The sequence below is a fragment of the Callospermophilus lateralis genome, chromosome 15, assembly GCF_048772815.1.
Source record: "Callospermophilus lateralis isolate mCalLat2 chromosome 15, mCalLat2.hap1, whole genome shotgun sequence".
In the NCBI taxonomy this organism is placed as follows: Eukaryota; Metazoa; Chordata; class Mammalia; order Rodentia; family Sciuridae; genus Callospermophilus; species Callospermophilus lateralis.
Window position 1 is genome coordinate 84089306 of NC_135319.1, and position 25105 is coordinate 84114410.

Below are 25105 nucleotides of genomic sequence, written 5' to 3' on the forward strand. Positions count from 1 at the left end.
AGGCTGGGAAAGGCTGAGTGACTTCCCATAGGTTACACAACTAGTAAGTGGCAAGCGAGCATTCCGACCCAGGTCTTTCTGACCCAGAAGCCTGGGCTTCCCCCAAACCAGCATGTGCAGAGTGCTCTGGGGGAAAACTGCGGTGTTGCCCGCAGAGGGGGCTCAAGGAAGGGGCCGGGGCCGGGGCCGCGGGGAGGTGGGCTCAGCTTGGGGCTCATTGTGATGGCAGCATTTTATATTGAAAATGTCCATGGTGTCTTTTGTAGACCTCGCCCCGATTTCTTTTACCGCTGCTTTCCAGATGGAGTGATGAACTCGGAAATGCACTGCACGGGTGACCCTGACCTGGTGTCCGAGGGCCGCAAAAGCTTCCCCAGCATCCACTCTTCTTGTAAGTTCATGGTGGGGACACACTTCAGTTCCCGTGGGGACGTTCCTGGTCACTTTCTTGGGGAGCTTAGGTGGAGAGAAGAGCATTAGTATGTGCATGTTAAGCACCGTTCATTTTTCTTTGCTGTAGGGTGGTTGGCTTAGAAACAGGATGCTCAACAGGAAGTAATTAGCCTGGAGACAAGGCTCTGGGGTTTACCAACACTGTACGTGTTGTTTCCTGAGGTCAGCAGAGTGTGACGTGTGACGCTTTAACCTTGATGGCACGTGGGAATTTGCCATGTTCCCTGGGACCTGATATTGCTCAACTTAGTGTTCTGCCTCATTTATTTCTTCAATTGTGCATATTTCAGATATCTCTGTACATATATACATAATGCATATGCAGATTCATGCACACATGCATGTACGCTCACACACACACACACACACACACACTCACACTGATGTATAGTTCATCTTTAGGTACATGAGCTGGGGTCAGCATCACAGCAAAGGCTGAAGAAAACGAGTCTGGGGCATCATTGTGTAGAAGGGACACAGATCGTTGAATTGTGCCAAATCAGATATTAGCTCAGGGCCTCAGCTCCTGCTGCATGAAGTGGGAATGAGAATGCCTCCGCTGTCTGTCAATGAGTAATAACCACCACTTGCATTTCTGAGCACCTGCCGTGCCAGAATGTGTAGGTCCATTGTCTTATTTGGTCCACTCAGTAATTGCAAAGCACTTAGAATCATGAGTTCAAATAAGCAGTAGCTCTCCCTATTGATATTTATTGTCAGAGATGAAGTTTCCAGAATATCCTGGCTCATGTCTTCATTCATTTTATCAATGTTTATTAAATGACTTGGATACCAGGCACCACGCCAGGTGTTGGGGATACAGACAGAAACAAGATGCAGCCCATGCCTTGAATAAGATGAGCCCCTGCTGTGGCGTGTCCACAGGCAGTGGCAGGCTGTGTCGTAAGCTGGCGATTCTTGGGATAATTGGAGGGGAACTATGGCAACAGGTGACTGACAGCTTGGGATGGGCCATGATGCCAAGTTCTTGACTCCTGCAGGTCTGATCATTGCTTACCTGGGCTTGTCTCATCTTAATCTTTCCTTTTCTTTTTTTCCTAAATTCTGTACCTAAGACGAACCGTGGTGGGTTGCATACTGGCCCCCAAAAGGCAGGCCCAAGTCCTAGTCCCTGGAACCTCTAGAAAAAGGCTCTTAGTTAATAATAGTGTACTATATAGTGGAAATTTGCCAAGAGAGAAATTTCAGAATCTCCCCACCCCCCACACAAGGTGATCACGTGAGAAGATGGATATGGTACCTTGTCTGACGGTAGTAGTCATTTCACTATGTATATTTTTATTATTTAAAAATTACTGTTTACATTCCAAAAAGGCCGGGGGAAGGGTCTGTGCAGATGTAATTACAGTAGGGATCTTGAGATGGATCATTTTTGACAAAGGTGACAGGCATGGGGAGATCTGAGACAGACACACAGAGGAGGAGGCCCAGTGGAGACACAGGCAGGTTGGAGTCCTGTAGTCACCAGCCCTGAACATGTGGAGCCACCACAGCTGGAAGAGGTTCCTCCCAGAGCCTTCAGAGGGAGCGTGGCCCTGCTGGCAACTCGGTGGTGGAGCCCTGGTCTCCAGGAGTGTGAGAGAAGGAGTGTGAGCTGTGTTCACCACCGTGTCAAGGTCACCCATTGCTGGAGCCCTGGGAGATGAATATAGAGACTCAGATCAGACGCTTAATCAGCACCAAGGAATTGGCTTTAGGGACGGGCAGGGGATTGAGGGAGGCACGTCGCTGCATATGCTGCTTCAAAACAGGTCCCTGTGTCGGGAGCAGCATGATGCATGAGAATGTGGGCCTCAGGTTCTTCCGGGCCTCAGGCCTCCTGCCACTCGAGGAAGGAAACACACCTGGAAGTGCCTCCTTCCGAAGTCGTTTTTACTCTGTGAAGTACAAGGGTCTGGGGTGTCAGCTGGAAGCTCCCTGCCGTGAGCCGTGGCATCCTTGCCGTCAGGAATCCCCAAGCTGGTGCTGCTCGAGGGACCCGGAATTGTCTTCACCTGGGGTCGGCTCTTTCTGCTCTCTCTCTGTGCCTCACTCAAGTCCTGTGTCGTTCTTTTGTGTTGTTTTGGGATATAATTCATCCCCCCAACAGCTTGGTGCTGTTTTAAGGGGGCTTTAAAAATTAGGAGCCCTAAGTAGCGGAACCCTTTCCTGAGATAGGAAAATCTGAATTCTGACTTTTCAAATGGTTGACTAAGGACGGAGGCAGAGTTCAGTGTCTGCTGCTGCACTTGAACTTGGGGAACAAATATCTCTCACCTGAAGGCCTCAAGCTGGCAGACGGCTGGCACCACAAAGCTGTTTCCTTTAGACTCACTCTCTCCCTCTAGCCACCAGGAAGCCTTTGTCACAGGCTGCCCGTCGGCCGCTTGTTGAATGGTTGACTGAGGTTGGTCTGTGCTGGACAAGCGTTTTGGAAGGCGCTGTTATTATCTTTTGCTTCAGATATCACTTAGAATGTTATAGATTTGTCCAGTCAACAGGCGGTCCTCCACAGCCTCTGGACTTTCATGGGGGTATTTCCATGTATCTCTTTCCCCTTCTGATGACAGGGCAGTGATTGGCTTGAAGGGACCTGCCATCTCCAGTCAAAAAGCCATCAGGGCTATTTTCTGGATTTCTTATTGTAGCTAACAGGAAGGCTCGTGACTGAGGTGACTTTTGCTCCTCAGAGAGCATGACCTCAGTGGACCTTCATTTTGTTACAAATACTCCTTCTCCCTTAAAAAAGAAAAAATCAATTTTCTAGGCTTGATTGGCAGAAACCTCTGGGAGGTGGGATGGAGATCTAACCCCTGGACCAGGCGTGGTTTTGCTCCTGCTCTCTTCAGAGATAATTGGCCACAGGAATATAGGCCTTGCCCTCATAACGTCCTGCAGAAGGGTTGTTTCCTCTGGACTGAAGAACAAACACTGATTTCTTTTGGAGGCAAAGGATCTTGTTCTTAATGAGCAACCAAACAACTGCAGCTGAAGAGCTCACCAAGCAAACCCTGAGCACACAGCATGTCCCTGCAGAGGGGGACTCTCAGGGGGACTCGCTCAGCAAGGCAGCCTAATCCCCCTAGATTGGACACGCAGAGACCACAGTTTCCAAGAGCAGGTGGTATCCTGCAGGCCTGGGAGAAGCTTTGGGTTGAAGAGGAGACAGAGAGTGGACTCCCTCCACGGGGCTGAATGCTGGAATGTTCTGCAAAGGGAATCGAGTCTTGTAGCACAATCTCGATTATTGATTGGGTAATGATTCAAGAGAATAGAGGGGAGAGAGAAAGGCACAGTAAAACAAATGATTAATGCCAAGTCAAGCTGTTCAGAAGCTTCTTTCCTGTAAAAGGGTGGGAATGAGCGAAGCCACGCCATTGTCCAGGGATGGCCCACACCAGCAGGCAGGCCAAGCCACCAGCTGCTCGGCTTTGCAGATCAAGTTTTATTGGAACACAGAAACGCCCGTTCATTTACATAGTGTCTGGGGCTGCTTTCACTTTAGAGGGACAGAGTTAAGTGGTTGCAAAAGAGACATGGTCCACAAAAATGACAGTATCTATTTTCTGGCCCTTTACAATACAAGCTCACCGTCCCAGCTCCTGACACGTGCTGCAACTCGTGATATTAAAAAGCATTACAAAACAAGACCAGCACCCTCAGACTGTGCACATGGGTGCTTCAATTTTGAACAACTCTATTTCAGTATAAAGGGGGGCCATTGTTGCTGGCAGGTATATTCTTTAAAGGGCTGAGAGATAGGAAAGGCTGACAGAGATTCAGTTGTCCCCTGCTGAGCCCTTACTGTTTAGTAGGCCCTGGGCTCAGCACTTGGGAGGGGCCCAGGATGATCATGGCCCATGTCCTCCTTGCGGGTGAGGTGGACCCTAGTCCTACAGCGCTGCTCTCTGGAATGAGAAGCTGGGAATGTCTGTCAAGGGGCAGGGCAGCCTTCAGGAGGAAAGGCACTTTCTCTTAGAGTTTCCCACCAAAGAGTACACATGGGTTTCATGTTTTGAGGTTTTTATTATGTCCAAAGCATCTTAATTCTGATTCTGACTGTGTATAGAATTTTAAGCTGCAAATCATTTCCACGCAGGACTCCAGTCCAGAGCATGCCTAAGACAGGTCTGAGGGTGTTGCTTTCCTCATTTTTCTCTATTTTTTTTCTTCTGGATTCTCCTAGGATATTTTCTCTGTGTCGGGTCGTCTGAATTTCCTGAAGATGTGCCTTACTGGGCTTCTTTTATTGAATTTATTGTCCTGGTCACTCCACGAGTCCTTTTAAGCTGGAATTTCATTACTTGTACCACTGTGGTCCCTGTTTCATCTTTGGAACTGTCTTAAGCAGATGTTGAATCTCCTGGACTCTTAATCTTTTTATTATCTTTTCTTTCCTATTATTTATGTCATTTTTGCTCATCTCTCAGAGATTTAAATAATTGTACCTACTAGCCATTCTACAGAATCATCATTTTGATTTTTATATTTTTAACTTCCAAGAACTCTTTCTTGAACTCTGATTTAAAAAAAAAAAAAATCAATAGCTTGTTCTTTTTTTCCCCCAAGGACGCGATATCTTTTACCTCTCTGCTTGCAGATTGCACCTGCTCCCTGCCTTCTGTTTGTGTGTTAAACATCTGGTGTCCTTGACTGTTCTTATTAAAGGTCTAGTTGCTCAGATAACTGGGTAGAGCTGGGTAAGTGGGGTCCACTGGTTTGCTGGTTCCTTAGGGTTAGCATCTGACTTTTACCTTGAGGCTCTTTGGTCCCAGACGAGGCCTCCCAGGCCCTGCGGGTGCCCACAGGTTGACTCACCTTGGGGACTTTGGCATGCTCTCCTTGCTGTTGGGCTGTGCCTTCTCTTCTGTCTCTTCTTCCCAAGTTCAGAGCCTCGGATGATTAAAGCTTTAAATCTTCTTCAAGAGTGGGCATGGGTGGTTTCCTAGTTCTGCAGGACATGGCTGGGACCTGGGGAGTTTAGCTTCTGTTTATAGGGACATTCTACTTAACCTCTGTTTCCAGACCCGTCTCTGCCCCACCACCCTTGCCTTCCCCAGGACCAGATGCCTCCAGTTCCAAGGCTTTGCAGGCCCCTGTGGAGTGAAGGGCTGCCTTGCTCCTCCTCAGCACCATCCTCAGCGGGATCAAAGACTGATCTGTCTGTAGCCCTGCAAGTCAGAAGCCCCTGGGCTTCCCATCTTCACATGGTGTGCTGTGGAGTTCAAGTGCCATCAGATGGAATTTATGTTCCTGAGAAGCAAAACCAATAAGTTGTGCATCTCTTTCTCTGTATCTACCATGTAATGAGAGACTTATTTTAAGGAATTGGCTCATGGACTGTGGGGCCTGGCAGGTCTGAGTTCTTCAGGACAAGCTGGCAGACTGGGCATTCAGGTAAGAGTTGATGTTAAAGCCTTGAGCCCCAGGTGAGACCAGCAGGCTGGAAACCAGGTAGGGGCTCCTAGTTGCCAGTCTAGAGGTAGAATTCTTCCTGATGTAGGCAATCTCACTCTTCACTATTGAGGCCTTCAGCTGATTGGATGAGGCCCACTTACATTACGGAGGCTAATCTGCTTTATGTAGTCATCTAATGGTAAAGATTCATCCCTCTGTAAAATACTTTCACAGCATCATCTGAACTGGTGTTTGACCAAACAAGCAGCCACCATGGCTGCACTAAGTAGAGTTAGACATCACACTGCTGCTCCTTCTGTCCCCTCTCACTTTAAAGTCAGAAATGCTGCTGTGGAACTCTGGCGACCTCATTGTAGAAGAAGGGTTTGCTTTGTGTTGCGTTTGTTAGCAGGGTCCTTGAGAAACGCACACGTGCGGAGGGGTCTTTGCAGGCTGAGTATCTGAGAGTTTGCTTTTGCTGAAGGAATCTAAGTAGCTTTTAAGTATGAATTGGAACAAGATATCATCTCTGCCAGGTCTAACTCCATCAAGCATGAATATTCAGTGTCATAAACCAGCTGCTTCTTAGAGTGGCCCCACAGGCTTCTGCATAAAGAAAAAGGAACCAGGAGAGCAGGGAAGACTGCAAGGTCATTTGTTTTGCATCATTTTACGAAATGAAATTGCTCTCAGGGGTTTTGCTGGTAGACAGGGAGCTTGGGAACTCCTCTCCTCTTAGCATTGTGTGAACGGCCTGGGCTGCACCGACCACTGGTTCAACCTGATGAGCTGGTGGCCATTTGTCTGAGATCAACTCACCTCATGTGGCTTCTCTTGTGACTTAAAAGGAAAGCTTCCTGATCAAGGGACCTCAGTGAACTTGGCAAGAGTTCTTCATAGTTTTTCTTCCTAATTATTTTTTTATCATCCTATGTCTCAAGCTTCCAAGGCAGTTGCAGAGGTTCTGGGAAGCAACTGCACCTACTTTGCCACGTCTCCTACCTGAATGAAGACTCCCTGTGCCTTGAAGGCCGGCTCTGGGCCTGCCAAAGCCTGGGATGAGGGTGCAGAAGGAGCCCTCTCTGCAGGGCATGTTCAACAGCCTGCTTTTCGTTACCACTCCCCTGAACCGCCCCCCCCCCCAAAGCCGTTAGACTTGTCCCTCTAACTCCCATGAGATTTGGATGCCGTCCGTTTATTGTATATCTGTTAACATACTTAAAAATAAAAGCCCTCAGGTTCGCAGTCACGTGAAGGGACATCAGCAGACTTGGCAAGGGCTCCTCACCGTCTTTCCTCTAATGATAGTTTTTATTTTTCCCTTCCAGATGATTGTAATAGCTAAGATTTATTTCATCTCCTTAAGAACCAATTTTCATCCCCCCAGGAGCAGGAGCTATCTTCTGATTGACAATGTATATTCTAGGATAGTGGCTCTTAACTGGGCAGTTTTGCCCCCTGGGGACATTTAGCAAGGTCTGGAAACATTTGATGTTATTGCGTGTGTGTGTGGGGGGGGTGGTGGGTGGGTGTGTGTGTGTTTTGGGAAGGCGGTGCCATTGGCATCTGCTGCCTAGAGGTCAGGGGTGCCCAGCTCCATGACAGTTATGCAGCTCAACATGCCAATAGGGTCCAGCTGGGACACCTCGCTCTAGGCCAATGGGGTGATATATGGAAGAAATGAGTAATGCATATGTTAAATTCATCTACTCTCCAAATTCCTGGTCTGAATAAATAGAATCTTTTAAGAAATGGGTACTGTTTAATTCATTCAGGATACTCCACATCGAAGAATTGGTTCGCTCTTTTCTTCCTTGAAAAAAAAAATGATGGGAATCAGAACAAAGATTATAATTAAAGCCCAGTGTCTGGCTTTTTTTATTATAAAATATTTTAATCATTTAAAAGAAATGGAATGCGCAATGAATCTGCACCCCCAGGTGCAACACTCTGCTCTTCTCCTTTCCTGTTTTTTCTTCCCATTTCCCCACACCACTCATTAATATGATTATTTTTTTTAAAAAAAATAGCATGTTAGGGCTGAGGTTGTAGCTCAGTGGTATAGTGTTTGCCTCACCCATGTGAGGCCCTGGGTTTGATCCTCAGAACCATATATAAATAAATACAATAAAGGTATTGTGTCCAACTACAACTAAAAAAATCAAACATTAAAAAACATAGCATGTTAAGGTAAATATACATTGACATGCATAAACCATAGCCAGTCAACCCTGACCAGTGGACACTCTGTGTGACCCATGTTCCCATCACAGAGGAAGGCATTCCCATACCCCAAACAGTTCCTGTCTGTATCTCTCCAGTCAGTCCTCATCCCTTGGAGGGAAGCAACCATTGTTCATGTTTCCTTTTCCCTTTTACTTATTTAGATTTTTCTGAACTTTAGATTAACTTTGTCCATTCATTGCATTCCCATCATCGGAATCCACAGTATTTGCTTTTTGTGTCTGTGAGCGTCTGCTCTTGTGTTTTCCAGTTCATCCATGTTAAGGAGTATCAGTAACTAACCCTTTTATTGCTGAGATATAAGCTGTGGCAATGGATCTCACACACCGTGTTTGTCCATTCTATGCTTGGTACACATTTGGATTTTTCCAGTTCTTTTCAGTTGTGAATTTGAGAGCAATTCCTTTAGTAGATTTTATGCTGGCAAAATATCTGAGAGAGGCATTGTTGGGTTAAAAGTTTTCTGAAATTCCAGGTTTCCCATATCTTCACTAATATTTCATGTTATCCGTCTTTTTAATTTTACTCATCTTGGTAGGTTTGCAGTGGTATCTCACTGCAGTTTTAATTTGCATTTCCCTGATAGCTGATGGTGTTGGGTACCCTGTCATTTGCGTATTGGCTTTTCACAACACTTTCTATTTGCATATTATCTGTTCAAGTTCTTTGCCCATTACAATTTCTTTGGCTGTAATTATGGTTAATTGGAGTTTTCCCACATACCTTATAAGCCTTGGTTGGATAGATGTTTTTTTTCCCCCATTTTGGTGCCTGTTCATCTTAGTGGTGTCTTCAGCCACTTGTAATTTTGATTGAGCCTAACTTACTACTTTTTCTTTCTGATTGTTGCTGGGTCCTGGCTAAGAAACCTTTTCTTATCCTTAAATTGCAAAGGTGTCTTCTTATGTTTTCAGGATTTATCTGTATTGTAGCTTGCACCAGTGATTTGTTTTTATTGCTCAATAATAATGTGGTTTTATGCCACATCTTATTTATCCACTAGTCGACTGATGGACATTTAGGTTGTTTTCAGCTTCTGAGTGATGGAAAATGCTGCTATAATGTCTGTGTGCAACTTTTTGTGAGGGACATATCCTTCATTCTCCTGGGTAGACACATAGGATGGAACAAAGGACCGTGAGGTAACTCTGTTTAAATCTGGGAGCTGCCCAACTGGTCTCCAGAGCAATGCGACCATTCTATATTCCCACTAGCGGTGTGATTTTGACGTCTTTTCATCTTTTTACGTATCTGTTGGCCATTTGCAGGTCTGCTTGGAAAAGATGTCTATTCAGGTCCTTCACCCATTTTTACATTGGGTTACAATTTTTTTCTATTGAATTGAACGAATGCCTTATATATTTCGGATATTACCTTGCATCACATACATGGTTTGCAAATGTCCTCTCCATCATTGGGCTCTTTCCTTGTGTTGTTTCTTGCTTCCTTTGCTGTTCAGAAGCTTTTTAGTTTTTGGTAGCCCACTGGTTTATTTTGCTTCCCTATGATCTCGGCCTCATATCCAAAAGGTCATTGCTGGTGCCAATGTCAAGGAGCTTCTTCCCTGGGTTTTCTTCTATGAGTTTTATGGCTTCAGTCTTAACGTTTATGTGTGGTGTGTGTGGATTCCAAGTTTGTTCCCAGTTTTCCTAACACCACTTATGGAAGAGACTGTCCTTTCCCTATTATGAGTTCTCAGAAACTTTGTAAAAATTAATTAACTGTACGTGTCTACCTGTCCTAAGAGCCCTCTATTCTGCTCCACAGGTCTGTCTGTTTTGCACCAGCACCATACTGGTTTTGACTCTTGTGGTTTTGTAATGTGATTTGAGATGAGAAAGGGTGATGCCTCGTGCTTTGTGCTTCTTCCTTAACACTGCATTAGTCATCCGAGGTCATTTGTATTTCCATGTGAAGTTGAGGATTGCTTTAGTATTCATTCCTCTGAACAACACCATTGGAATCTTGATAGGGATCACGCTGTCTCTCCAGCACCTTTGGGTAAAATGGATATTTTCATAGTGTCGATCCTTCAAATCCTTGAGTAAATTAAAACTACAGCGACATATCACCATACACACCTTCTAGGATGGATGTTATCCATGAGATAAGAGATAACACATGTTGGTGAGAATGCAGAGAAAAGGAAATCTTTACACACTATGGGTGAGAATGTTATTATGGAAAACAATGTGGAGGTGCCTTAAAAATTAGAAGTTGAACCACCTTATAATCTAGCAGTCCCACTTCTAGGTCCATATCCAAGGGAAATGGAATCAGTATGTGGAAGAGATACCTGCACCCTCATGTCTACTGAGTATTATTCACAACAGCCAAGAGGTGGAAACAATCTAAGTGTGTGTTGGTGTTTATCCAAAAAATATATTTGGGTTTACCCTAGATGAGCCTGCTAAGGGAAATAGGAAGACACAGAAAGTCAAATACTGCATGACCTCACTTCTAATGAGATCTAAAAGGAGTTGAGCTCATAGGAGCAGAGAGTAGAGCAGTGGTCTCCAGGGGCTGGGAGAAATGGAGAGATGTTGATGCAACATTACAAATGTACAGTTCTAAGGTGAAAAATTCTGGGGTATTTAACACACAGCAGGGAGACTGCCGTTAACAGTAATGTGTTGTGGACTAGAAATTTCCCGAGCAGATTTTAAATATTATCACCCTGCCTTCCCAAAAAGGTAATTAGGTGAGATGATGGATATATTAACTTAATCATGATAATCATTTCATAACACATGCATAATCAAAACATCACAGCATACACCTTGAACTTGTACAATTTTTGTTTGTCAATTATACCTCAATAGAGCTCAAAAAAAAAAAAAATGAAAAGGTGGATATACCATGAGTGAAGACTGTCCCATAGTCCCCTTTTCTGAATGAGCTTGGCTCACTGGTGCTAAGCAGCAGCCCCCTCCTGTGGCAGCGGTCGTCTTGGACGGGGGATATGGCAGCAGAAAAGGTGCTTGCTGCCTTGGAGACTGTCACTCTGGAATCATGCAGTCAGGCCTCCTTGGGTTACCCTCCTTGGTGGCTTCCAGTGCACCCAACAGATGGCAGACTAATGTAGTGCTCAGGCCCCTGCAGGCCTGCAGCGCGTGCTCTGCTCCCCTGCGTTGTTTCCTGCGTTGTCTTTACGGTAAATGCCAACAGCCATCCCTCTTGGTGCATGTAAGACGTATTGGGCTCTGTGCTGAGGGCCACAAAGGTCTTGTCCCATTGGAGCCTCCCAACAAACCATGATCAGTACCGTTGTTAATCAGATTGTGCAGATGAGGAAACCAAGATTCAGAGAGTGCAAGGATTTGTCCCCAAGTCCCACAGCTGGCATGTCACAGAGCTGGTATTTATAACTAGACCATCTGGTGTTGCAGCCCTTGACTTCAGAGTCTAATTCTTAACGGTTCCTGCAACACCAGGCAGCTGTATGCTTCCCTTGCTGGGCCTTTGCCCTCTGCTTCCTCCCCTGCCTCCCACGGGCTGTAAGAGTCCTGCCGCCTTCATTCCCTTGGTCCCTGCACGCCGCTGATTCCCAGGGATCAGCACCTGCATCTTTCTGGCTGAGAGCTTCTCCTGGTGCAGTCTCACTCTGCTTGTGTTTGTGGCAAGGAATGGAAGCCCAATCCATCCCCGCAGCAGCCCTCAGACAGTGACTGGTGTGTGAGGTGGATAAAGCCCCCAGCTCCCTGTCCCTGAGGTGGGCTGAGTCCCGGGTGTATTCACACTGGCTCACCAAGGCCCTCGGTGGGATTGACCTCCTACTGCCCATGCTGGTACCTGGCTCCACGGCGGCTCTGATGGCTTCCTCCCATCCCTGTCTCACTTTCCTGCTGGGGATTCCTGGGACCACCTCCCCAGCCAACTGCTGGCACTTGAATCCAGCTCAGGGTCTCCTCTTGAGGGAAGCCATCTGGAACATTCCATGCTGCCTTCTGCTCTCCTTGAGTCGCAGCCTCGGTGTGGCCTTAGGGAGATTCCACCCTGAAAACCCCGCACCCTCCTCTCGCTACTGTCACAGCACTTAGCTGAGTCTGTTACTGTCCTTGTTTATTGATTGTTTTTCCTCTCTGCTTCCATCATTGGCCTCAGCTCCATGAGGGGACTGTGACTGTCCAATGCCCAGGTGTTCCCAGCGTCCCGCACAGTGAATGGTCATAATAGTTGCCCCAGAAATTTATTGAATGGACTGACCTGATTTATGGACCCGATTGAATGAAGCATTTCTTACACTGTAATTTATTTATGCTATAAATGTGTGTCCAAGACCCCAAACTCACTCCTGATGTCCAGTTCTTAGAAAGCTACTTATCTTTTTTTAATGTTTTTGGTTCCAGGGATTGAACCCAAAAGTGGTTTACAACCAACATGCATCCTCAGATGTTTTTACTTTGTATTTTGAGATGGGGTCTAAGTTGCTTAGGGCCTTGCTGAGTTGCTGAGGCTGACCTTGAACTTGCAATCCTCCTGCTTCAGCCTCCCGAGTTGCTGGGATTACAGATGTGCACCACCATGCCCAGGTTCACCTTCTTTGTTTAGAGAGAGAGAAACCCAAGCTGTGAGGCTAAGCTGGCCAGCGCCCCTGCTGACCAGCGTAAGGGAACAGGAGGCCTTGCCATTGCTTGGCTTAGAGGGGTAGTGGATCCGGACAGGGCTGCCATCCCTTTGCTTACTGAGATTCTGGTCTCTTTCGACTTTAGGTGGCTCAGCTTTAGAAGGGGGTTTAAAATTTAAAGATGCCTGCCAAAGATGTCCTTGGGAGTCTTGGCTGGGCACCCTGGAGGAACCTTGTGAACACTGGCGCCCCCTGTTGCCTCAGCAAGGCAAGCGCCTGCAAGTTAGGGCCCTTTCTACCTGGCCGCTTGGGGTGGGATCTGGGTGGGGCTAACTTCCTGACTCCACAGCCTTGACATCCCTCGACTTGTTTCTGATAAGCAGACATTTCTTTGGGGGCCTCCTTATGATTACTTCTACCAACAAGTTGATTCGATTTCAGGCCCAAGGCATTCTCTCCCATAGGCTTGTCTCCCTGGGTTTTCTGGGTCACAAGGAGCTCTGCGGGTTTTCCACTGAGAGAAGGTGGGGAGGGGGGAGGGGGGAGGGAGAGAGTTTGATAGATGGACCTGGCTCTCCTGGTGTCTTACCCTGCACGGGAGGAGCTCTAGATGTCCATGATCCCCCAGCTGAGCCCCCCAACCCAAGGTGATGATGTCCTTGTGAAAGATGTGGCTCATGTTCATGGCCATCACCAGTGTGGTCATTTGGTCAAATCTTCATTTATTTTGGTCTGGGTACTATTTTTAGATAAAACAAGATTCCAATTATTTTCTTTCAGAAATTTTCCTTTCAAAAAAGAAGAAAAATGACTGGCGTTTGCCAACTGTGGTCGGGATGCGGGTCCCATTGAGCAGTGGCCGTTCCTCCCCAGGGATCGGTCCTGTGAACTGTGCTGGGTTCTGCTGTTAGGATGGTTTTAGCTTCTAGAACAAGTGAGGTGGGAGTTGCCATGTTTCACACTTTGGCCTTTGTCATGATACCTTTGGTAGAACTCCTAGGGCTCTGTAAACTCTAAACATATTCCTTTACCCATTTATTTAGTAAAATAAATTATTTATACCACATGCATTTATTGGATACCTTCTGTGTGCCTGGACTGGGTTAAGTGCAGGGGTCGATAGTGGTGAATACAGACAAAACTCTCATCCTTATTGGCCCACTCCACTCTGGGAACTGCATCTGTCCCTGCTCTCAGCAGGTGAGCCCCAAGGCACAGGGCAGAGTGAACAGAGAGCAGGTCTCCCTCCTCTGCTGGGCACCCTGGAGCAGTGAACATCCCAAGCAATAATTCTTGGCAGCCCTGATAGACAGCAATGGATGTTGAACAAATAATTACATAAATGGACATTTAATTACAATCCTGATATATATGAGTAGCACAAATACATAATGCCTAGTAATTAAATGGCGTCTGACATAATCAGAGGACTCTGGGACATTTAATTCTGCAGGAAGAGGGAGGTGACACCAGGTCAAGAGGAGAGGAGAGCATTTCTGGGTAGAAGAAACTCAGTGTACCTGCCTGTCATTGTGCTACACGGAGGAGAGCAGGACACGGGTGGCTGGTGATGGAGAAGGGGCCAGAGCCCGTAGGTCATTTTACGCCATGAACATTCATGTTTTTCCTCTTCCTCTGTATTCTCATAATCACGTGTCATTAAATGTCAGAGTGCCGTTTTAAGACCTAGCCTGGGGCCAGGAATTATATATTTGCTATAATATAATGATAATTATAATGATTGTGATTTTAGGATCATTAGATTGCCCTGCATTATCTTGTTTTCAAGCATGTTTCTACATTGATGATGATGGAGAGAGGAATTATTATTTTCAGACTGAGATGTGAGTTTGGCCTGGCTCCGTGACTTTGTAGTGATGGGATCTTGGGCAAGTGGCTTCAGGGACAGGAGGTGCTCCTGGGGCAGGAGTTCTCCCCCTTGCCTCTGAGGGTGTGGTGGGAGAAGATTAAACGGGATAATTTGGCATCATTCCTATTCCTATTCTGATTTGGAGGGGTATCTGAAACTCTGATTCTGGAAAAGACGGGGAAATTCTGGCCCCTGTTCTGGTGGCAGTGAGGGGAGAGCAGACTGCCCTGTGGATGTCTCTGAAGTGCCTTATTTGTAATGCAGCACTGGAGTAGGCCCCGAGCCCCAGCTTGTTTCCCTGCTGAAAAGTGTTTGTAGTGATTATGCTCCTCACAGTGTCTGCCTTGGCATGAGTTTCGCTGTGAGAACGGGAGAGAATGCGTTCTTGTGGAGTGCTTCTTTGCTCTATATCTACAGTAGTAATTTCATTCTAAGTACAGATCCATATGCCTTGGAGACTCAGCATCTCGCAACTTTTCAAACCAAGAATAAAAAAATTGAGAAACATTTCTTCAATCAGGGCCCGCTGTGCATGTAAGTAGCACAGAATGCTGTTTAGAAGATTCTCGAAAACCCAGTGTGAGCTTCAGAGACCCTTCCTTGGGCTAGGCTGATGGATACTCCCGGTCTCATGAGCCTGCCAATCTCAGGCTTGGAGGTGAGGAGCCTGCTGGAGGTCATTTTTTTCAGGAGTGCAGGTTAGTGCTCACCTGCAGGGGTCACGGAGGCTGGGCTGCTTGGAGTGAGGTCAGCCTGCATGGACTGGACATGAATGGCTGCCACGGCCTGACCTTTGGCCTCAGGGGTCAAAAGTCTTCTCCATGGAGTTGCTCGTGGGCTACAGTTGAAGAAATGAACTAATGATCTCTTCCCTAAGGGAACCCCATAATCCATGGAGACAGCTGTTAGAGATGCAAAAGGAGCCCCTGGGTACAGTGAGGGTGTTTGTCCTGAAGAGTTCAAGGCAACTGGATGCCTGGGTCCTGGGCTCCTCCGCTAATGTGTCTGGACCATGGTCTGGACCTGGCCCTGAGATCAGTGTGGAGGAGCCGACTGCCTGTCCCCAGAAAGGTGCCAGGGGAGGACTTTTGCCCAGCATGGGGAACCGTGTGAGCTTCAGTGAAGAGTCACTTTGCAACAGGAAATTTGGTCCTTTCCTTGCTCCTGGCCCCTTCTCTCCCTTCTGCAAGTGCTGCTGTAATTAAATGCTAAAAGCTCCATGTGGTACTGACCACCACAAAACTCACTGAAGAGTGACTTCATGTGGCCTTCATTCTGGGCATTGGAACCCTGATTGTTGGCAAAAAGACGACTTTGTCTTCCATAATCTCCACCGATTCTGCAACAGTTACTTGGAGGGCCCTTTCTTCTCCAGAGGCAGTGGGTCTGCTTTATTCTTTATTCTTTCTCTTTTTGGTACCAGGGATTGAACCCAGGGGTGCTTAACCACTAAGCCACATCCCCAGCCCTTTTTGTTTTTTTATTATGAGACAGGGTCTCACTAAGTTGCTTAGGAGCTCATTAAGTTGCTGAGGCTGACTTTGAACTTGTGATCTTCCTGCCTCACCTGCAGAGCTGCTGGGATTATAGGATAGGCAACCATACCCGCTTTCTTCTTAAGAGACAGCTGCAAGAAATGTCTGTCCTGGGGATTGGATGCCTGGGAAAAGGAGATGAGAAAGAATATGGTGCTCTCTATAGCCTCACACCCATGGTCTGGGGAGTTGGCAGGTGTGAGTGGCAGGGATGAGCCACCTTGGTAGGGCTGAGCTGTGTGAAGAGCCGCCAGTCTTCACCAGCACCTGGGACCTAACTCCCACCAGTTAAGGGAAGGATGTCATAGTGTCCCAGAGCGGAGTGGTCCCTAGACACCCAGGAAACTAGATTCAGTATTTTTAACACCAAGACTTTTCAGGTGCTTCTTGTACAAGCCAGTGTTGACCAGAGCGGATCTTTCCTGGAGGTGACTGAGGCAGGGGAGGAGCAGAGCCAGGTGATCTGACACCTCACAGCTGCCTATCTTGTGTACCCTGCCCATGTGGCTGGGCTGTGGCAGAAGAAAGTAGAGAGAGTGAATCCACATCCTGCCTGCTCATCTGTCCAGCTTGGACTCGTGTTCCCAAGACTTTCCAGAACCCTTCTGTGCTTACCAGGGTCCACAGAATGCTTTTCTTATCATCTGTCTTGTTTCCCTTGTGGAGTGATGAGATGGAGAACACAAGAGAAATGGTCACCTGCTGTAAATTTGAATGTAAACAAGAGTTTAAAATGTTTTTTTTCTAGCACTGAATAATTTATTATATGCATTGAATGATAGGCGAAACTAATAATGCAAGTTCATAAGGAATACGTTTATGAATGTATGTCCAGTATTTTACTAGAATCCAGGGACACTGAACAGCATATTCTTCTTCCTAAAATAGATGTCCCTGAAATAGATTTTATTAATCTTTAAAGATGATGAGCACAGATAATGGAAAGAAGAGGTTTTTTTTTTTTTCATTTTCTCATAAGATGCTCAAGAACATGTCCTGAAATAATTGTTTAGTTAAATCCTAATATTTCTTGATCAAGAAGAAATAAGTGCCTTTCAAAGAAATGTCTAGAAATTAGAGGACACAGCATAATCCTAAGAGAATCTATTATTAAATAACAAAACTGGCATGATTTTTATCCAGGTAGCCTTATCATGAGCTTGCAAGTGACTTATCTCATCCTTGTCAATCCCACTTTTGAAGTGAAAGTTAGAAACTGCATGTTTTTTTTTTTTTTAAACGAACTATGAGCAATTTGGAGGAGAAACCCAATGGGAGAGGGGTGGATCCTCCATCACCCAGCAGGTCATCTGGACTTGGTCTCTCATCTAGACTACCATCCTCCATCTAGAGGACATTCTTCTGGATGTGATCAATGAGTTATTGTGTTTCCGTCAGCATTAGTATCGCATTTGGTGGAATGTGACCCTTCTGTGTGGAAAGACGAGGGGTGCCTTGTCTTGTCAGGTATTCCTTTCTCGGATTGCGTGTGGCCCAGTTTCATGAGCTACAGCACCTTTCTGAAGGTGGGCTGCTCAGCCGCTGGTGAAAAGGTCTCAGGTGTTGGCTTGTGGGGACTTCATGGCGGAGGTGAAGTGGAACGTTCACAGGCTCTGGAATCTAAAAGGTATGAGCGTGAATCTAGGTAGTTTCAGGGACTTCAGTAAGCCCTTGGTTTCTCTAAGATTTTATTTTCTCATCTTTGAAATAAATATGGCAATATTTCATACTATTGTGAGGATAATTGAATTTTCAAAATATGCTAATTTCCTGTTCCCGTCACTTCAGGTATCTTAAGGATAATGGGTACATAGAGACCAAGATAATTGGTGTTAGATTTGGAGGACTGACTTAGATGATAATTGTTTGAATTATAAAACTTTTAGATAAAGAACTTCTGATTTGATGGAGAAATTGGTACTAGAGTTGTCTTTATTATTATTTTTTAAGATTAATAAAATTGATATACTCCTAGTGAAACTAATCAAGAGAAAGTAGAGTAAGAACACACAAATTACCAATATCAGGAAATAAAGATCCTGAAGCTATTAAAAAAGTTAATAAGGAAATATTGTGAACATTTTTATGCCAACAAATTCAGCATTGTAAGTAAAATGGTTAAATTCCTTGCAAACCACTCTTCACCAAAATGGATATAAAATGAGGTAGAAATTTAATTTGTAATTAAAACTCTTTGCAGAAAGAAAGCTCCAATCCCAGTGGCCCTATGAGTATCATGCATCAACCATTTACGGAAGAAATAATATCAACCTTGCACAACATTTTATTAAAAATGGGAGGGGAGGGAACACTTCTCAACTGGTTCTGTTGGGCTATACAAATAAAGTTATAAAATATTCCTGTTAACAAAATCTGACAGGACAGAAGATTATAAACCAAATTCCTCAAATACAGAGACAAAAATTTTAAATTAGCAAGTTGAGTCCAGCAATACATTAAAAAAACACATTAGAATTTATCCCCAAAATGCAAAGTTGATTTAAAAAATTAAAAATCAATTATTATAATTAACCATACTATAAAAGGAGAAAAATCATATGATCATCTTCATTGATGTAGAAAAAAGGACATCATTTATGATAGAATTTCTTATTAAACTAGGAATACAAATAAAGGGCATCTCTGAAGCACCTACTGCTAGCTTCATAGAAGATGGAAGACTGAAAGGTTTTTTTTTTTTACGTCATGAAGAGACATCTCTCACTGTCTCTATTCAATACTGTGATGGTGGCCTTAATGCAGTTAGACAAGAAAGTGAAAGTGACAAGGAAGATATAAAATTATTTTTTTTGTAGAATTATGATTATTTATTTAGGAAAGCCTAAGAAATCTACAAAACATGCTAGAACAAGTAAGTGCATTTTACAAGATTATAAGAAAAAAGTCAATATAAAAAATCAATTGTATGTTTATAATAGCAGGAGGCAATTAGAAAATAATAAAATTTAAAGTATATTTATGGTGTCATCAATTTAGGAATTATAAGAATAAACTTAACAAGAAATTGGAAAATGTATACTTTTAAAACTATAAAAAATCACTGAAAGGAGACTTAAATAAGTAGAAATGTATACCATGTTCATGAATTAGATGATCCAGTAAAGCTAAGGAATTAATTCTCCCTGAATTGAACTATAGATTCAATATAATTCTACTTAAAAATTTTGTAAAATTTTAAAAGCTGATTATAATATTTATATGAAAATCCAAAGGACTCAGAATAACCAAACAATTTTGAGAAAGAGGGCTAAACTTGAAGTAACTAAAATTATCTAATATTAAGAGTTCTTATAAAATTGTAATAATGAATCCACTGTGGCTTAAGAATACATATAAATGTTTAGTTAAATATTTGATCCATTTTGAGTTGATTTTTGTGCAAGGTGAGAGACAGAGATTTGATTTCATTCTGCTTCATATGGAGTTCCAGTTTTGCCAGCACCATTTATTGAATAGGCTATCTTTTCTCCAGTGAATGTTTTGGCACATAAATATGGTTATCTTATACTAGAGATGTGGTTTGATAGAATGCAGAGTATTATCTCTGGGTTTTTTTTTTTTTTTTTATTTACTAAGAGTTGCTGTATGGCATAAGATACGGTCTGTTTTAGAGAAGGAGCCATGTGCTACTGAGAAGAAAGTATATTTGCTCATTGATGGATGAAATAGTTAAGTCTAAATTATTGATTGTATTATTAGTTCTGTAGTTTCCTTATTTAGTTCTTGTTTGGAAGATCTGTCCAGCAGTGGGAGAGGTGTGTTAAAGTCACCCTGTTTTATTGTATTGTGGCCTATTTGACTCTTGAAATTGAGAAGGGTTTGTTTGATGTATATAGATGCTCCATTGTTTGGGGCATAAATATTTATAATTGTTATATCCTGAAATGTCCTTTGCCGCAGTCTGTGGCTGGGCACAAATCACGAGTCTCCACACAGCTTGTAGATTCAAACAGCAATTCTTTATTCTCGAACTCACACCGGCCGTCTACAAACACGCTCTGGGGGAATCCACGTTCTCTGCCCAAATCCACTCTCTCCCAAATCCACTCTCTGCCCAAATCCTCACCGCATGGGCTTCCGTCTCCCAAAATATACTGTCTGACCCTAAGAACTCAAGAGGAACTCAGCAGCAGGATACGCCCTATTCTAAAGGGGGAACACCCTAATCTCCTATTATGCTAAACTGCCCTATTCTAAAGGGGGAACACCCTAATCTCCTATTATGCTAAACCACCCTGGTCCTTGAGCAAGGTCACCTTTCAGAAGTCCTTCCACTAGACAGCATGGGAGTAAGCTGGCAAGGAGATTGTCATACCTACTTGGCTGATGGCTCCCAGCAGTCCTTTGTCTCTTCTGACCCTGCGCCTAATAGAAGAAAAAATAGGCCCAAATCTTCACCACATCGGCCTAGGATCTGACTTCCTTAACAAGACTCTTAACACACAAGAAGTAATATTAAGGATCAATAAATGGGATGGATTCAAATTTAAAAGTTTCTTTTCAGCAAAGGAAACAAGTAATAACATAGGGAGAGGGCCTACCAATTGGGAGAAAATCTTTGCCACATGCACCTCTGATAAAGCATTAATCTCTAGGACATATAAAGAACTTAAAAAGAACACCAAAAAACCAAATAACCCAATCAATAAATGGGCTAAGGAACTGAACATACACTTCACAGAAGTAGAAATACAATTGATCAACAAATACATAAAAAGCATTCAGCATCTCTAGCAATTAGAAAAATGCAAATCAACATCCCTCTAAGATTTCATCTCACTCCTGTCAGAATGGCAATCATCAATTATACAGACAACAGTAAATGTTGGTGAGGATGTGGTGAAAAGGCACACTCATACATTGCTGGTGGGACTGGAAACTGCTGCAACCACTATGGAAAGCAGTATAGAGATTCCTCAGAAAACTGGAAATAGAACCACCATTTGACCCAGTTATCCCACTCCTTGGTTTATACCTAAAGGACTTAAAATCAGCATACTACAGTGATTCAGTCACATCAGTGTTTATAGCAGTTTAATTCACAATAGCTAGACTGAAATCAACCTAGGTGTCCCTCAATAGATGAATGGACAAAGAAAATGTGGTATATATACTCAATGGAATATTACTCAGCTTTAAAGAACAGTGAAATTATGGCATTTGACAGTAAAATGATTGGAGTTGGAGAATATCATGCTAAGCAAAATAAGCCAGTCCCACAAAACCCAAGGCTGAATGTTTTCTCTAATATGTGGATGCTAATTCACAATAAGGCGGGGGCCACTAGGGAAGAATAGTGTCACCTTAGATTAGGTAGAGGGAAGTGATGGGAGGGGAGGAGAGGGAATGTGGGGAGAGGAAAGAGAGTAGAATGAAACAGACATTATTATTGTATGTGTATATGTGACTACATGACCAATGTGATTCTACAACATGTACACTCAGAAAAATGAGAAATTATATCCCATCTATGTATGATATATCAAAGTGCATAAATGCATTCTACTGTCAGGTATAACTAATTAAAACAAATATAAAAATTTTAAAAAAGAATACATAAGCAGAACACTGTCAATAAATACACCCATGTGTATGTTTAGTTTATTTTCAACAACGATACCAAGCTAATTTAGTGGTTAAAGGAAAGATTAAAATCAATGACATTAGAAAGCCCTAAAAAATTATGAAAAAAAAAGTATTAAAAAAATTAACTTTGATGCTTACCTCATATCATGTGAAAATTAATTCAAAATTGATCAGACACTAAAAATTAAGTTTATCAATCATCTAGAGGATAATGTAGAAGAATATCTTTAGTACTTTGGGATAGGTAAAGATTTCTTAAGAGGAACACACAGCACCAAAACTTTAAAATAAAATGATAAAACTGAATTTCACCCAAATTAAAATTTTTTGTTCTTCAAAAGACATTATGGAAATAAAAAGATAAGTCATCGACTGAAGGAAAATATTTGCCATTCATGTATCTCATAAAGGACTTGTATAGTCCTCCTTAATATATGAAGAGTTCCTACAGAAAAACAATAAAAAGACATACCAATGAAAATGTAGCCTAAAGACTTAAACAGAGATTGTATAAAAGGAAGTTATGTGTATGATTAGTAAGAATATGAAAAGCTACTCTAGTATTAATCATTAGGAAAATACAAATTAAAACTATAATGAGGTACCACTTCATAACTACATAGCTAAGTTTTAAAAAGGCTGACAACCTCAAATATTGATGGATATGGATTCAAGTGGAACTCTCTTCTGTTACTGATGGAAGTGTAAATTTGTATAACCACTTTGCAAATTGGTTGTTAATTTCTTATAAAAAATCAAAATCATTTACTTATCCAAATATCCAGCAGGTCCATTCCTAGTTATTTACCAAAGAGAAATAAAAACATGTATCCACAAAATAAATTGGACAAAATACTAATGGCAATTTTGTTTCTAATAAACCCAAACCAGAAATAATACTAATGCTTATCAATAGGAGAATAATAACAATTAAAAGGGATTAAAATTCCTACTTATACATAGGGCAACACGGATTAATATCAAGAATGCTATGTTGAGGAAAGAAATTCAGCCCCAAAAGAATGTGTGCTGTACTCTGTTTATGTGAAATCCAAAACCAGTTAAAACTGGTAGATGGAGTAGAAACCAGGATATTTGTTCTGAGGGGTGGGAGGGCAAGACCTGGGGGAGCACAGACGGGAAGGGCTGTCACTGAACTTTCTGGGGGGATGGAGTATTCTCTAGCTTTATGGGTCATATGCAAATGTCTATGTCTTTCAGGCCTTAGGATCTATGTATTTCACTGCGTATAAATTTCATCTTAAAAATAACTGGATCCAAAGCAAACATGTTTGGACACTTCCAGATACACCATCCATACACGTGGGCAGCTCAAGGACATTTAAGAGGAACTTAAATGGTGAAGGCTTTCCTACAGTATTTATTTTAATTTTGAAAAATAAGCAGGACGTGAACTGTGACCGCCTTTAAGTGGTATCTGAAATGACGCTGTCAGCTCTCAGGGCCGCCCGAGGTCAGGCATTGCCCACTGATACTGAAGCTGATGAACGGCTCCTCATCCAGCCCCTCTGCTTCCACTCTTGCTCATCTCCTGGCCATTCGCACAGCAACCAATTGATTTTCTGCTGCTCTTTAACATGCTTAGGATAAAAATCAGACTCTTAGGATAAAATTCAAATGACTCACCGTGTTCCAAACCACCCTGCAAAATTCTGGCTCTGCCTGATCCCACACCTCATCTCAGGCTTTTCTCTGTCCCAGCCACGCTTGCCTTCTGCTGTGTGTGTGTACGTGTATGTGCACGCCCGTGTACTGGAGATCAAACCTGGGGCTGGTGTGTGAACCCACTCTTTGCTGCTGAGCTACATCCCAGCCCCATGGCTCTTCCGACAGATCCTTGACTGCATCCCTCCTCCTCTTCACAGCTGCATGGCCAGTCCCTTGTTGGCCTCCCTTCCTGATGCTCTCCACAGTGCTGGCTCCTGAAGTGGGGTCTCTGTTGCTCCCCGTGAACCATCCTCTCTTCCCAGAGCACGTTGTTTCTGTCCTAATACTATTTGCAGGTGGTAATGATTCCTATCACTGAACTCCATAAGGCTGAAACCAAGTCTGATGTTTGTCCCCCAGAACTGCCCAGGCACTAGCAAAACTGAATAAATATTTATAGAATGAATGGCTTCATAATAAAACTCAGCCCTATAGATCCAGGTACGGATATAGAAATTGTACAAAATCCTAATAGCATTTTTGTTTCTAATAAGCCCAAACCAGAAACAATACTAATGTATTTTGTGTATTTTGTGAAGTCCACAAATTTTTCTAGATCCTGGCAGGCTAGATTTATTCATGGACAAAAGCCCTGTTTTCCCAGGGCCTGGGGCGTTTTCCTCTAAACTCAGTACGTGGCCGCCCTTAGGAACACGACCCTTCACTGAGTCTCCACTTCTTTACCCAGTGATGGCACCATGAGGCTGAGATCAGGGTGATGCTCATCATCCCATCTCTGGATAGAAACCGGAATCTGATTTGCTTTCAGGGCTTTCACGTCAATCCATCATGATTCTATCACTAGTGGCCAGCAATAAGAGTACCTTGGCAATTCTCAGGGACTTGGTCATTTAAATTCAATGTGCATGACTGTGTGTTCATTCCCAGGAAAGCCGTCTGCCTGGTAGACCAGATAGCCCATTTTGAGTGACTTGACAAGTGGGTTGGCTGCAGGTTTTTTTTTTTTTTTTTTTTTTTTACTGAACTTTACTGAATCTGTGACCTACTTTGGTGCTGCAGAACACAAACCAGCTTTACCCCTGGGCCTCATTTCCTCAAAGCTGTAGACTTGCATCAAGGATGGGAGAGGCGTATCGGCTATGCTGATTTCCAGACCTCTTCAAGGAGCTGAGTGACAGGACTGGGGCTGGTGGAACTGATGCAGGAGAAGGTCTTTGAAGGACACGAGGGAGGAAGCTGGGGCTCTAAGATCCTCCTCTCCTGCTGATTGATACAATACAGACAGTGCAGACATTAGGGATTTTATCCTCTAAGTTATTGTCATCTGATGGTTGCTTGGATTCTTTGAGTTAGGTGATTGCATGGGGAAATCAAAGTCGGCATAAGAAAACGTGGGACGATGTCCATGTTCACCGCCTCAAAGTTAACCTGCTGGCTAACACCTCTTCCGGCCAAATCCTGGAGGGAGCCTCTCATCTTTACTTAGTCCTCCCTGATGATTGGATATTTTAATATGACCATTGCTATGGTCCGAATGTGTCCCCCTCTAAAGTGTTGAAACCTAATCACCCATGTGATGGTTTTCAAAGTAGGGACTTTGGGAAGTAATTAGGTCATCAGGTGAAGCCCTCATGAGCAGGAAGAAGCCCCCCAAAGCTCCTTGCTCTTCCCCAATGTGAGGTCATAGCAGGAGGGAGCCACCCATAAGCCAGGAAACTGGCCTCACCAGATATTGGGTCTGCC

At 43.7% G+C, this 25105-nt stretch overlaps 1 protein-coding gene across 1 annotated transcript in view; it reads left to right on the plus strand.

The window, feature by feature from the left end:
• Positions 1-309: 309 nt before the first annotated feature.
• Positions 310-25105, plus strand: part of Plpp4 (phospholipid phosphatase 4) — a 54078-nt gene continuing 29282 nt past the window's right edge. Inside the window, exon 1 of the mRNA XM_076834820.1 lies at positions 310-391. Coding sequence (XP_076690935.1) covers positions 310-391 — 82 coding nt within the window. The remainder of the gene's footprint in view (positions 392-25105) is intronic.